The sequence below is a fragment of the Drosophila gunungcola genome (assembly GCF_025200985.1).
Source record: "Drosophila gunungcola strain Sukarami chromosome 2R unlocalized genomic scaffold, Dgunungcola_SK_2 000006F, whole genome shotgun sequence".
Taxonomy (NCBI): domain Eukaryota; kingdom Metazoa; phylum Arthropoda; class Insecta; order Diptera; family Drosophilidae; genus Drosophila; species Drosophila gunungcola.
The window spans coordinates 4468639-4484825 of NW_026453168.1; the positions used below are offsets into that span (position 1 = coordinate 4468639).

At 40.3% G+C, this 16187-nt stretch overlaps 1 protein-coding gene across 2 annotated transcripts in view; it reads left to right on the forward strand.

Moving 5' to 3' along the window:
- The window catches only part of LOC128254626 (transcription factor collier), a 29449-nt gene that overhangs the window by 7998 nt on the left and 5264 nt on the right, over nucleotides 1-16187 (forward strand). For both annotated transcript variants that reach the window (XM_052983805.1, XM_052983804.1), the window contains exons 4-5: nucleotides 4093-4165; nucleotides 5959-6027. In XM_052983805.1, coding sequence (XP_052839765.1) covers nucleotides 4093-4165; nucleotides 5959-6027 — 142 coding nt within the window. The remainder of the gene's footprint in view (nucleotides 1-4092; nucleotides 4166-5958; nucleotides 6028-16187) is intronic.

A 16187-nucleotide genomic window follows, 5' to 3' on the forward strand; every position in this document is an offset into this window, starting at 1 on the left:
GGTTACCCGTTACCCAACTGCTAACGGTTAAAAAAAAAAAAAAGGAAAAGGAGCATCATTAAATGCCCTATAGCCATCGCATTCATACACACACACACGCACACTCTTGTCTGCGCGTGTTAATTAAGCGATAAAATTAATTTGTATGTCAACACTTAAAAAGGCGAGAGAGAGAATCATTTTCGATTATTAACAAATTGTGCAAGCACGCTTAATGGCAAATTGTTATTGTTGTTGTCGTTGGCGCCGCCGGCCGCTCAATAAATTCAACAGATTGCGCGAAATCTCCACATTTGCATGTGCTGTCCGTCCGTCCCGCTTGCTCTTCCCTTTTTATGGGCTCCCCACGATAGCTCTCCCTTTCGCACGCTATGCGATTAAAATGCTTTCACGGCAAGTGCATTTCTGCGGTCGAAAGAGGCGGGTAATGAGAGAGAGAGAGAGAGAAAGTGTGTGATGGAGGGCGAGAGGTGAAAGCAGGAGCAAAAAATGATATCGCCCTCATTATGCGAAATGTGTAATGCATGCGGATTCCTCTTTGAAATTCTTGCCGCTCCCTTGGGGCACCTTCGGTTTAATAAAGGTGTGCAAGATGCACTATGGTATGTGGGTGAATCTTAACTTTTAATACATGGAGTGGGTGAAATTTTGTTGTTGCCAAATATTTGATTCTTAAAATATGTGCAGCATCTTAACTTATTCCTCTAAAAGCACTTTAAAATATAAGTTAAGTTATGGCAAAAATAATTTGAAACTTAATTTAAGGATTATTTACCTAATATTAAAAACAACATACATTTTTATACTCTCAAAAAGTTATTGCCCTACCTTGATTTTTTTCAACCTTACTGGCATTTAAAATATTAATAATTTATACATGACAACAGTGCCAATAAATAATTCATAACATTTCAATTACCAAAATCAAACAAAGAAATGTATAATGATATATTTTAAAAAGTGCATATTTCAATATGTTTATATGTATAACTTTTCAAGAAGTTGGCATTACATTGTTATTCAGTGTCCCTAAAAATATGCAAATATCAACAAAGGGACCAACAAAAAAAATGTTTCTCCCCCCTGCACAGACGTACAAAATACGAGCAGAGGATGCACGAGTCCTTGCAACGGTAACCTTTATTTGGTTGTCCTTTCTTCTTCCTGGGCAATTTATGCGTTGCCCTGATAAATGAAGCTTTAATAAATTAAGAGCAACCCTCTAAAGGTTTTTTTATACGGCTATTTTTGTTTTATTGTTGCCCTTTTACAAACATTTTTTTTGCAGTCCACTCTTTTGTGCGCGATAATTTATCTTGTTTGGCGAGATTTTTATTTGGCACGTTAAATATGCAGCATGCAGCATGCAACATGCAGCATTCAAGTGCGTGAATAATGCAGCGAACGTCGATTCATTTTATTCCAAAAGCGATAATAACAATTTGCAAAAATGCTATAAAAAAATCGACTCTTCGGCGGAGTTTGATGTAAAATCGTTTAAAATTTAAAGGCCGAGTCTCATCCTGTTTGCCCCCTTTTTTTCCCGCGACCCGTGTGGAGTCCTTTCTCTGCCTGTCCTGTCATCACTTCATCACTCGCTTTTTTGCACATTTTTTCTTAGCTGTTTTGTTGTCCTGCTCCTGACTCCTGTTCTTTGTCCTGTTGATAAATCGTAGTTTAAACGCTTTTACTCCAGTTTTAGTGGCTTTCGTTTAGTTTTCCGTTTTTTTATTAGATGAGCCATTTAGCCTCTGATTTCCGAGCTCCCAAACTCCTGACTTTTGGCCACAAAAACATGGAGAACGAGATACAAACTAATTGTTTGTTTCTGCATCCCACCACAAGGATGATGGATGAGGACTCCTGTATTTGCCCTCTTTAGGCAAGTGGACTTTTTTTTGTGGCTTAGAGAACTTTGTTTAGGTTAGTTGGTTGGACTATATGAATTTATTTGGTAGTGAAATTAAAAGGAAAATATTATGAGCTTCATTATTATATTATAATAAGAATTATTTTGTACTCAATTTAAATATTTTTTGCTTTGATTTTCATCCATTGCGGTGTTAGGTATTTTAAATATAAATTTTTTATCAAATTTTTAATTTAACTATTTTTGGAACAGATTTTAATATCTGAAAATTTAGTTAAGATTTAAGCCATATTTAACTTAAATAAAATGCATTTAAATCAAAAGAGAACTATTATAAATTGAATATTTTCCACATTAATTTAAATATTACATAAATGTTAAATCATGTAATTTAATATGCATTGTATTTAATATTATAATTTAATATTTAATTTAAATATTTAATGTAAACTTTTAAATTCAATAGTCAGATTATTATTTTTACTATTCCATTTTTTTATCAGTGGGGAAAGATTATAATAAAACAACTTAGTCTTATATAATTTTTTTTCTTTTTTTATGTCGAACTATATTTATAAGATTTCCTTATATCTAATTCCAAAATAAACAGGTGACAATTTTATGTTGTCGCATAAAAAATCTAAGCAAACTTTATGTCCTATGCCGCAAAACATTGAAAATCCATTACCCCGGACTGGGATAAAAAGGCCATCCCATCCTTGTCCGGCCTATAATTAGCTGCACTCCATCCGGGACAAGTTCGAGCCGTAATGCCGGCTATCCCACACATATTGGACATTGAGCTGGGCCATCGAGAGCTGTCTGATCCTTTACAGGTTTCGCTGGGAGCAGGGGGAATTATTAACCTGACAAACGGGATAATAAGGGATGATCATAATTTTACATGTGCCCAGCTAATGCCAAAAACAGCAGGGGGCGGCTCTATATAGAGGGTAGGATTCTGGAGGATTCTGCTGCTGGTTGCATTAAAATTAATTTCTGATTATCTATCTGGTTGGGCACAGCTTCTGGGCTCATCATCCTGGTATACAGTTTCACTGCCAGGACAGGAAACAAATGCACATATGCCGATGACGTCAGAGGAACCACTCGTCCTTGACGGCAAGTGGCGGGATTCCTACTGCTTTGTTTTTGTTTTGTTTTTGTTTTTACATTTTGGTGGATGAACACACGGCTCAGGTTTTTGGCTTCCTCACTCGGTTATTGTTATTACTTTTGCGTGTATCTTCCGTCAGTTGATGAATGATCCTCTCACCCTCCTGGCAAAATGCGTCCTTCACCCTTCGCATATGCCGTGTTTTTGCCAACTAATTCGCTGGATGAGTGTTGGATTACGGTCAGGGGGTGGTCGGGATTGGAAAAGACACCCGCTTTAATCATTTTTAAATTAGAGAACTATGCGCCTTTTTGTATGGCATCCCATCCCCTTGTTTATCTATTTGTTGGAACTTGGAGAGGCAAGGCTTGCGGAAATTGCAGCAGATTGCCTAACGCTGCACTTGCGGCTTCTGTTTCTTCCACATGGCACGATTCTATGGCCCGATTCACCACCACCCCCTCGAAACACGCCTCACTTCACTCCACTTCACTGCCACCACACGAAAACAAACACACTGTTCGAGTGGCGTTTTCACTGGGCAAACACAAATACTAGACTCGCACAAAACGCCCCTCAAACTTAGATGCCCGTGCCGCCCGAATATTATTCATGCAGAGGTAAAAATTGTGGACATTGTCAATATTTGCATCGTGTCCCATATGTCGATTTGCTGGCCCGAGTTTTCGGGGCTCTGTAATTAGCATTTATGTTTGTTTGTCTTAGCCCAAAATGATAGTTGATAGGGGGTCAAATGAGCAGGGGTGGGGGGTCAAGTCTGGTGTCGATAGCAGAGGGTTAATAACGGGGTCACGTGGGGTTTATTTAGGTGGTAATGGCAGGTAGGTAAATCAACCAGATTATGATCTTTGAGGCTTGGCCAAAACTACGAAATTATCCTAGAGGTTAACAAATAATTATTAGATACTAAAATCAAACATTTTGAATCTAAAATACCTTTTTTGGCCTAAGTAAACATGAAAACTACACCAAATAACAATGTTTTATTTTTAAATAGAACTTTTAACTACTTCTTTATTAAATTTCAATAACTTACTTGTTAAGAATGGTATTTAATGCCCTATTATTATTTGCAATTTCAGGCCATCATTATACGAGGGTCAGGACAAGAATCCCGAAATGTGCCGAGTACTTCTAACGCACGAGGTGATGTGCAGGTGAGTGCTTATTACCACTATTCCCATTTTATTACCCTTCTCCCATTGCAATCCACACCTTTTTGTTACTGATTTGCGAATGGAAATCTCTAGTCTCGCGGGCATTCGGAAACCGACTCCCTGGAGCTTCTTTAACTTGCCTTTTTTTCTACCCATCCTTTGGCATAGCCACTCAAATTATAGAGACCTGAGCTCTCATTTGTTTTGCCCTGTTTTTTTTCGTGATTTTCCCTGGATTTTCTTCAGTTATTCTTACACACTTTCCTCCAAAGCTTTGTGGGCTGCTTTAATTTTGTTGATTTTTAAGCTCCGTCCGGCAGAACGAAGAGTGTCCTTCGTTTTATTTTCACGCTCAAACGCACGCGAGCTGAAACGTATAAATGGTTGACTACCGAGCCCAGTCACCCTGCCACCCACAACCACACACCACCACCCACCGCCCCATGGGCTGCTGTTCACCCTTCTAGCAGCTTTCTGACAGTTGAAGGTTGCGTAGAAAATAAAATCGGCAGAGGAAAAAAAAAGCTAAGAGAAAGCCAAACAACAAAAAAATTACACAGCTTTAGCCGGCGAACCCCGTATCACCGTCCCCCATTTCAGCCCCCCCCCCCCCCTCAAATCACCACCCCTGCCTGAAACCTTGTTGTTGTTGCTGGCCGGCCATCTTTTATTATTTCGGATTGGCACCCAGTTTTTATGTTTGCGTAGCATTATCAAAAACAAGGGGACAACGCACACAAGCACACGCTCAATCTCACACTTACACGGGGGTTGCAGACTCCCCCATTAGAAAGAGAGGGGGTCAGAGAGGCAGAAAGAGAGGCAGGACGACTACTACGACGACGACGTCTTCTTTATCGTTTTGGCTTTGCGCCCATTTCAGTCATCCATGTTTATGTTATATGCCCAGCGAAGACCCAAAAGCCAAAAGCCGGGTCCAAGCCAAAAATACCACCCCCAGGTTGACCCTCATCCACCCCATCCACCCCATCCGCCCACGCAACCCACCAACCACCGCCCCCCCTTTTATCCTGCTTCGTTTTTTTTCATATAGCCCAGGGGCTGTGCAGTGGAAAAATTACGCAGCCATTGAACTCGATATAGATATATGAGTGCGTACATAGATGCAGATAAGGGATAAGTGCAAAGCAATGACAAATGTCTGACCCCCAAAAAATAGGCTCACATCTTGCATACTTTGTACAGAAAGACAGCTGCTTGAAATAAAGTAAATGTTGGGTGTTGGAAATATAAGCGTTCATGGTTAAACCTTTAGTTATTTAAAGCAAAGTAAAAATTATAATGTAAGAAAGAACAACAAAATGCCGTTATCTGTTTAATATCTTTAAAAACATCTTTAAATTCTTTACAGACATTTTTATTTATATTATTTTTTTTTTTAATTGCCCAAGTTTATTAACTATTTAAAAATGTTTTTTCAATGAAATAATGTCTACAAAATTTTTACTTTTATTTTGTCATTAATATTTCCATTTTTTGAAGACGTTTATTAAGCCAAATTAAGTATACGCCTGTTTAGTGAGTTTAATTAAATTCATTAATTAATTAAAACTTCACAAAGTAAATATATTCTTAATACTAAGCCATTTAAAATTAAAGTTAAAATATTGTTGGTCATTGGTCATCAAGTATACGCCTGCTTAGCCCCTTTTAAGTCCAGCTATTTATACTTCACAATAATATATCTTTATTTTAAATACTAAGCTATTTAAAATTAAAGTGATAAAATTTTTGTTATCCGAATTCATTGGTAATGCTCGTCTATTTTTCAGCCGCTGCTGTGATAAGAAGAGCTGTGGTAACCGCAACGAGACGCCATCGGACCCCGTCATTATTGATCGGTAAGTAGTCATAGTTCATTCTCCTCTTCCACTGCCACTGCCACTGCCACTGCCATATCCACATCCAGTTACCCGTGTTCCTGGCCAGGACCTCGTCCTGTTGCTCCGCCACACAAAAGATGACATTTTAAGCTGCTTTTCATCATCGTCGCTGGCTTTTTATTTTGTCAGCCTGTTCTGCGGCTTGTGTATGCGTATCGTTGATTTATTGGCATTATTATCAACTGCAATATAAAACACGATGCGGCAGACATGCAAAGAGCTCAAAATGGGGAAGGAGGAGGAGGGGGGATCCTTTATGCCATGGAAGGAGCTGAAATGAAACAGAAGCTGCAGTTGGGAGGCAGCGATTCCCCGTCGAGAGACAAACAAAAATTCATCAAAATGGCAGTGGCAAATTCTATTTTCATAAATTGTAAATTGAGACGAGTTCGCGGCAATCCGACACGCCCTCTGTGTCCTTTTTGCTGTCTATAAGCCACTTTCCTGCCGGGGAATCGGAATCCCCCAACCGCCCCGTCGCCTGTCGCGTGTCAGTCGAATTATGTTAATTGTGTGCACATCCTTGCGGCCGCCACGCCCCCTTCTCCTTGTGCCAGGAGTGTGGCCTCCCTAATTGGCTTCGGAAATATTATATGAGTGCAGGAAATTAGAGAAAACCAAAAATGCAAAACAATTTGTTATGGAAACATGCGGGTAACGATTTCGGGAAATTGTTAGGAAGAGAAAACAAATAGGTGAAAAAAAATCCTTTATGTATTGTAAAAATCTTAATTTTTGGGTACAATATTAAAAAAAATATTTTGCTAAACGTTTCTGTCGTTAGTACTTTTAATAAAAGAATTTTTTAAACAAAGAAGTGCATTTAAATCACATATTAAGTTATCGTAAAGTACTTGTACTTTGAGAATGATTTAAATATTAAAGTTATTTCTGAGTACAAAATTATAATTATATACATATTTCAAATACATATAGTTTTTTTTTACTTTTCTAAGTAGAATGCTTATAAATATAGTGCAATTATACAAAAATTTACTTTAGTACTCTCTAGAATCCACCTCCAACGACTCAAGCATTTTAAGCAAACCTTTTTTGGGCATCTGGAGCTTCCATTGCCGCCAAACTCATTGAGTTGTTAAGCAATTTTGTAGTCCCCAGGCCCCATTAAATTGAGGCACACCTTATGCAGATGATAATCAGCGCTCTGTGTGATTCCCCGTAAACCAGATCGCGGACCTCCCTCGAAGGGTGTCCCCCAAGTATTTGCCTATGTGGACTCCATTTCCATCTCCATCTCCATTCCGATTCCGATTCCAACTCCAGCTGCAATGGCCATTTGTAGGACTGCCCACAAAGGTGTTCCGCGAACCGAGATCTCCTTTTGCTCGGCTTAATGATTCTATTATTAAAGTGGGCAGCCAAAGTGTCTGCGACCGGTTGGAAGGCAGAAAGGCAGGCAGGCAGGCAGGCAGGCAGGCAGTCCGACTCACAATCAGGCCATAATTGGTGTCATAATTAAATTTAATTGATTGCCCCTTCTGGCTCCCCCGCCTCAGCTTGCAAATTAGGAAATGGCCGGGGCAAATCGAGGCTGAAGTGGCAAAAAAAAAAAAAAACGAAGCCAGTTCTTGCCACACAGCCACTGATTCGCAGCAGATTCGTCGTAGATGTTGACAAAAAACACGATCTCGGCGAGATCACAGATCGCCCGCTGCACATTTATGATCTTGTTAAAATTGCTCTGCGTGCTGTTGCTCCAGAATGTCATCCGTTGGAATAACAGTTACACTTTGGCGATCTCCAGCTGATGATACTACCACTCCTGGTCCCCAGATCGGTGGCATCTCTTTTTCTGCCCCACGTGCCCGGGCGCGACACTTTGCGCTTGATATTTACGATTATTAATTCATTTCTCCTCTATTTATTTGCCTTGTTAGCCGGACCGGCAAGCCTCAAGCTCACACATTGAATTGGTTAATCCTGTCTAGAGATGGTGGCGTGAAAGAAAAAATGTTTTGAAAAATTTTTGGTTTTCAAGTTGGCAATAAATATTTCGGCCATCATAGAAATATACAGTTTTTATTGTTGTTTTGTTTAAAAACACATACTACTTAGTCGTTCTTTCTGCAAATCTATTGACTGAATTTACTAAGATTCGAGAACTTTAGTGCTCTATAAAATAGGCCTTGACCAAAAACAGTTCGTAATAGCTAAAAACATATTTACTCCAAAACACTACAAATGTTTTAAATTTATTAAAAAATGTTTAATACTTCAATATCTACATAATATTGTTAATTATCAAACTTAACAGAAACTTCTATTCAATGATTAAACTCTTAAGTTATGAGACTATTAGATCGATTTAAAAAAAACGTAACCTTTTCGAAGAAATTATTTTAAGTAAATAAAACAAATGAATGCACAAAGTGTCCTTATCAACTGTAATAAATAAAAATATCTATTTTGTAAAAAATTCCAAAAATTGACAAGCAACAGAACTTATTAAATTTTATCTTGATAAAATTCCTTACCGACCTTGACTTTAGGGATACCTTTAAATGGCTATCCCAACATAAACTCTATTGAGCTATCGTGACACGCTCACACCTGTGATCCCCGCCAGCTCCCTGCACATGTCGCATTTGTCAGGCGGGCTGTAACTTTTGTCGGCATTGCATTCCATTGCTGCGACTCGGGCGCATATCAATCACCAGCTGAAAACACTCCCGGCTTCCAGCCACAAGCTACCAGCTACCAGCAACGAGCTTCCATCTCCAATCAGCTTAAAAGGCGGCATGGATCAGTCGGTGGCCAACGGCCCATACAGCCCCAGTCCGCCCCCTTTGCGCCGACCGCTCATTGATATGCCAGTAGATCATGCCGCCGGCGGGAAGACAAAGACCCCGGGATAATCTATCTGTTCGCAACTAAATTTCGCCGTGCCAGAGGAGGAGAGTTGAGCAGCTAAAGCGCTAACTTGCCCGGGGGTCCAACGCATTTTGCCACTCAGCAGGCCCAACAACATACTATATATGCCCCTTTCCATAACCCCTCGACGATCCGATTCGATTCGATCCGATCCGGCGAAACTTTGTCAGCGGCGCGCAACAATTGGAACTGATTGAAAATTCCGAATCGGGGATGCAGGGTTCCAGGGGACACCACCGCCGCACCACCACCGTACCGACTTGCATTTCCAAGTGGCTGACGAAAGCCAAAAACTGATACGATATGACAACAGCAACAGCACAACAACACCAGTTTGGGCCCAGAGCAGCCAGCCACCAGGTATCTCTCTCTTTTGGCCAGCTACTGACGTTCGGACGTGTGCCGTGAGAGCTGCAACAGCCAGTGGCCAGTGGCCAGTGGCCAGTAGCCACTATCCACTGGTCACTGGTCACTAGCCACATTCGCCGGCGATCTGCACATGTTTTATTGATGAATTTCTGTTATTCATGCAACCGAGCTGCAGTTGGCCACAAGAGGAGGCTTTGGAGATGCCGAAATTGTGCACACAATGAGCTGGGGCACAGTGGGTTAAAGGCTAGCTAAAACAAAAAAAATGTATGCATTTACCCAGCACAAATATAAAAGTATTTTACTGATAATAGATAGAACAGCAGAATAAAGTATTTATTATTAAAAAATACAAATAATAAGGTACTACACAAAAAGACCTAATTCATTTTGTTAGGGTTATAAATATTGATAATATGATCATTTTCTATTCTAGGGATCTTTCTTATATCTGTAAATAAGCTATAGTTTAGTTTCGTATTTTCTTATAGGCTAAAGACTTCTTATTGCCTTATTTAGCTTTGTAGGTAGATAATTTTACAAGTGTGTCATATTTTTTCTTTGAAATTTGAATGCTTGGTTCCACTGTGGAATAGATCGGTGGGATTTGCAATTACCTGGGGCAGGTGATGAGGGCTTAGTCGCAGTCTCAGTCGCGGTTAAAGTCGTGCTCTCTCTTTCTGGAGTCTTTTTTATTTATGATTTGCGAGGACACTGGACACTGGACATTGGACACTGGACTCGGGACTCGGGACACTAGCATTGTCTCCGGATCGATTGCCACGCATTTTGTCCCTGCCTTTTTCCCAGTTTGTTGGCATGCACTTCGTGTGTGTTCCATAATTAAGTGAATTTAAAGCTCACTTCGGCGGTGGTCGTTGTTCTTGTTGTTGCTGTTGCTGTTGCTGTTCTCGTTGTTGTCCTGGTTGTTGGTGAGGTATTCGTGTTGTTGGTTCTGCGACATGTTCCACGTTTTTGTCACACATTTCCACCGATCTTGAGTGGTTTTTATTTGATTTATTTCGTGTATTTCGCTTTGTGCTCCATTTGTTGGATATCATTTTTCGATTCACATCTGGCATATGCGTAATGACGTGAATTATACTGACAGCCATGCAATTGGCATCGTTATCGGCGGCGGTCATTAAAAACGTTATCGCGTGACAAGCGAAGCGCGTTCGACTTTTTAATTTGAGTAAATTGTGGAGCAATCAAAAAAGAGTGTCCACCACCATCACAACCCCTCAAAACCCCTAAACAAAAAGCGTTGTAACAAAAACTGAAATCCAAAATGAACTGAGGAAACAAAACGTTGAGTGTGGGTGGAAAAGCTCTCAGGCGAAGCAATCGAAAATTTGCCACTCTTGCATTTATCTACGTCATTGGCGTTTTCTTCGCTTTATTTCAATTTTCTATATTTGCCAGCGTTTTATCCACCGCAGCGCCAAATAAACTAAGTGCCAACTCCCGGCCAACTACCCTCGAAATGCCCCGCCCCTTTTGGCCAGCAACAAATAGAATTGACATTTTGTGGTGTCCAATATGCAAAAACACGGGGCGAAGAGTTGAACAGACGCGGTCAACAGCAGGGAACCATGTTGTTACTTTAAAAATTAACAGAATTAAATATATACCGATTCACCTTGTGCAATCGTTAAGTAAATATAGAACATTAATTTAAATAACATTAGAAAATAATACTGTAAAATGTCTAATGTAATATTAATTAAAGTTCAAATTAAATTAAATCATTTTATAACTTTACAAATTAAAAGAATTAACTATATACCGATACACATTGTGCAATCATTGAGCAAATATAAAGCATTAACTTAAATAATAAAAATACTTAATATAATATTAATTCAAGTTCGAAGTTATTTAAATCATAAAAAAAATGTGTAAACTTAGCTACACCAGAAGTAATCACTATATCCAAAACAAATTGTATACTGTCAAACATCATTCTCTCTTAACCATCATTCTTAGCAACCCCATTTTCTCATCCTCGACTGTGCTGCGTGAGGTGAGCCAATGTTTTGGGCCATTCATTGCATGCCTTGATAATCGCACTCGCGCTAAAAATGATGACAAAACTGCTGCTAGTTGTTGGCTACAGTTTTTAATTTTCTAAATGCATTCCAGCCACCTGGCCGGGCTGGATGTCGTGTCCTGCGGAACGGGCATGTAGACAGCTATTGAGGGGGAAACAGAAAGTCCTTGCTGCCAGTTGGCTGGCCTGCTCAAATATTCAAAGCGAGGCAAACACAAAATGTGAAAAAAGAGACGATTTTGACGGCATTTGCGGTCAGCAATCGACAGTCCGCCCATGAAATATTGGGCAGACATTCCGGGCAGACAGCCGTAGAATGGGAGACCATAACAGTTAATTATCGATAAAGATATGAGGAGCAACGCATATTTCTGCCTTTTTATCGCAGCCATTTCTCCCCAAAAAAAATACAAAAAAAAAAACAACCATAGACTCATCCATTTCAGATATAATTTTCATAGACTCTGGCGATTATCTTTGAAGTGGAAACAATTGAGTTTGAGTTTGAATTTGAGGTGTACGAAGTGCACTTGATTTGCACCTCGTAAATCAATGGATTCGGAGGTGTGGCAAAACTGAAACGAGAGATTTTGAATTGAATTTTTGCATTTCAAAGAACTCTGGAAGCGGCACATTTGCATATTTGTAGTAGACTGTCTATTGAAATTGAATTATTAATGCAAATTTCTGGCGCTTTGCACTTTTACCCACTTTAAATTGGCACTCGCATTTTTGGCAGGCAGGAATTTAGGTTTGCTCTTGGGAAATGCAGTTTATTAAATCATAAATAGGTGTGTTTAAATTCGAAGCGAAGTAGAAAATGGTTACAATGAAATTGTTCGGAGTCTTTAAATATAAATTTATTTGTTTTTTTTTTAAGAATTAATAGTTATTGTATTTTTTTGTAAACTATCACTGGCTGTCCCTTAGATAAATCCACATTTCATCCACACGTTGATAACTCAATTAACCCTTTGCATAGCTAAATCCATTCCCTGAGGTTAACCCAATGAATTAGGCATAACCCGTCTAATGTGCATAATTAAAATAGCCCTCATGACACCGGCATCATATGGATTTAAAATGCACAGATACGAACTATATCCACATTGTCTTTGTCTCGTCTCATCATCTTGGGATGAACTCATCTATTAGTTTGTGTTTGTCTGTGCGATTCTGTTAGCCATTTCCTCGGCCATTTACCCTTGCTGCATAATTAATGGTATTAAAAGCGTTAACTGACAGTCAACACACTCGGGCACACACATATGCGGAAATAGTTGGCATAATTCGGGCATTTCAATGAGGTCGATAATTTGATGGTTCATCGGAGAGCAAGGGATAAGGTCGCACACGCACACATACACCACACTCGCGTCGTCGTCGTCTCAGATACATTTGTATCTTTTTGCGGCCATTCTATCTGCGTCTGATGCCAGCTACTTTTATCGTTGTCTGATATCTAACCTCGATGTGCGTGTGTGTACAAAAATAATCAGTTTAGAGACGAAGAAATCCCAAGAACAACAAGCTGCCAGCTTCCCCCATTCGGAAGGTATTTCCCCGGTCCCAGCGGCATGACTTTCGGTCCCAAAGCAACCCCAAAAATATATTCGCATAGAGTGTATTTTGGTATATGTATACAAAAACACAAAACAAACGCGAATTGGAATGAACTCGGGCTGTAAAAAGCTCACTCGTTTGCCCTAAGATCCACTCAAAGTATCTTCCACTCACTTTCGCTCTCTATATTTTTGGCGAGAGAAAGCCCATCCACGCACCAAGTGAAAGTGTTTTCAACAAGTTCTCTTCCGGCCAGAAAGGATAAACGACTTCACCCCCTGCGAAAGTCTATTGCAATACAAAGGAGCCCAAAGGAAGATGTTGGAAAAAAAGCCATGAACTTCAGTTGTGTGGCAGGGGTTTGTTCGCTGGATAAGAAGGCATTTCGTATCCTTGGGATGTTGGGCCGTTGGGCCGTTGGGCTGCCAAGCGTGCAGCGTTAAGCCGAGAAAGAGCATAAATAAATAAAGCCCGAGCAACAATAGAAGCCAAAATGGTGACTTCATCCTTGTCGACGGCCATGTTTTTCGTGCCGTTTCTCCTTCGCATTGTATTGTGTTTGTATTTTGGGTGGAGCGAAATGCCAAAAGGCATAGAAATGGCGCGAAAGTAAGTTTTCGCATTATTTTCGAGCCTCCCACCACTTCATGAGTTCACGGCATTCGTTGTCATTGCCCCATAGTCATTGGGTTTATGCGACAATAAAGTTGAAAATTTTGAATATTATCGTTAGTGAAAAATTAGAGACAAGTTGCCTGCCCCACGGCCGACACTCCCACTCACCGCCTCACCTGAGCTCCTTCTGCTTGGAGATATTTTGGGATGTTTTGGCGTGCGCCAAAAGCGCTCTCGGCTCCTCACGGCCTGTTCACGCCATTGCCAGATAATATCAGCGGAAAATTCTGGGTGACTGGAGTGGCTGGGTGGTTGGGTGACTGGCAAAAGAGCCTGGCAAAGCGATTTATGTCCTTTTGAAATTCATCATTAAATTTGTGTGCTGTTTGGCGATGCAAAGATAATGCCACAATTTGTTATTCGCACAGTTGCTGCTTCGCAAATTTACAGTTAATCGCCCGGCTCCACCCAAAAAACCATAAACAGGAATAACTTTCACTTTTTCGATAAAGATACTGGGAATTTATTTCAATTTTCTGTGCCTCAGATGCGCGGGATAAGGCCCGAAGTTAGGGTTAAAAGTTATGGGAGCGTTTTAATCAGGTTTGGCTACGTTGAAAGATGGGAAATGTTTAGATGTTTGAGAATCTATACAACAAAATTGTTAAATTAAGATATTTGTCTCTAAAATAAACAAATTACTGATATGTTGAAAGTTTGCTTTAATTAAATTTATTTAACATTTTCAAAAATATTGTTAATACATGGACCTTAAATCGTGGTATATGATTTGTTTGACATATGTATTATCTAAGTTAGTTTTAATCATATATTATAAATCGGCATTCCTTTGAACAAAAAAGTTTGAAGCTATTTTCCCAATTTCAAGTTAGTTCTTTTCGTTTGAAAATTAAACTTGCTAATTAAACTCCTTGAGTTCTATCCAAAAAAACAAAAACAATACTCCCAAAGGCCATCTGGGGAAATTTCTTTTTCTACTGTTCGATGTCATTGACAACCAAAATTTAAGGACTTTCCGCTTGGATAAAAAAAAGAATCTCCGCCCAGTCGAAGGACACCACCAAGTTGCGACCCCCTCGCCCAAATATGAATGACCAATTATGCACTTCGTTGGCGCTACGTGCCCCAGTTGCCAATGGAGCCCAAGCCCATCGAACGTTGGGCTTCCTTGGAGGTGCCCCGATGTCATGTGCGAACATTTGATGATGCGTAGCTTTTCATTAAATGAAAATTTCGCGTTGCTGGCAAAACAAAAGGCCAAAGAAGAGGCCGAAAGAGCTAACTTTGTTAACGGAAAACCGGGATGGGAGCCAAGATGGGAGACACTTTGATTTATTGACAGGACGCGACTGGAATTTTTAATTGCCACAAAGTGGGTGGTTGGTTCTTTGGCGGAATAATCCTTGAATTGGTCAGGAATCACATTTTCGGCTAGATTTCCCCAACTGCAATAGCACGACGAAGACATATGCAAATGGCGAGGGGGGGTGCCCTGTGAATTTATGTGTCCTGTCAGGATATTTTGAAAACATTGTAATTCAAGCAAGCAGGCGAGGGGCAGGATGCTTCCGAGAAAGTCAATTAGCTGGCCATAAAAATGCAGGCTGGTCCTGGCCGCGAAGTGATGATGGCTCTGGTGTCTCAGGGATGAAGTCATCGCGAGCAAGTGAAATGGGGACCCTTAAGGATCCTCTCCTCCGCCACTCGATACGTATTCAAATTTCAAATTTCTGACTGCAGTTGCATCTGTGAGTTTCCACGTTCGTTTGCCGGCACTGTAATTCGATATTGTATCTGACAGATACACGGCTCTCGACTCTCGGGGGAATGGCACACAGCAATAGCCTGTGTGTTAATGATGATGAGCCCGCTCCGATGTTCTTTTTTTTTCCCGTAATGGATAACATCCATCCACTCACATCTGTTTTTCCATGGCGAAGTCCAACAAGTTCCCAATCGTTTTTGATAAGCGCAACGCAGCTAAATAAAAAATCACACATTAAGCTAAATATATATTTGTATATGCTCTGTGAAAATTATATAAAGTTGGGCTTAATGGAGAAATGGGGCATTGCCTTTTATCAGTTTTAATTGAAATTCTGGCTTTTCGGCATATCTCGAATGTCAGTTTCTTATCGCCTAAGTAATGATTTATGGACTACACTACGGGAAATGAGTAACACTCGCCACTCATGTCACCCCTTCAAAGTGCGAGAAACTCCGAAAAGTGTCAGAAGTATAAACAAATTTGCGACACTCCCATCGGACAAGGACATATGCAGATGCCACCCGCTGGCCAGAGATCAACCCTCCAGCTCCCTGCTAATTTGTCCAATTTGTCGATTGAGAGACAACATAAAAAAATATGATGAAAATTGGCCCGGCACAATGCCGCTCAAGCCCTCCCACCCCCCGCTGATCGGAAAGGAAAATATTATTTCTGCAAATAAAAAGGGGGAGGCAAAGGCGGGATTTTGATAGGGCCGTATCATGTCGCCGGCGGATGCATAAAAGTATTTCGGCATTTAAATGCACCGCACCCGGGTGGTGTCAGTTTCCAGTTTTGGATTGAGCTAACGGGCTAACAGGCTAACAGGCTAACAGG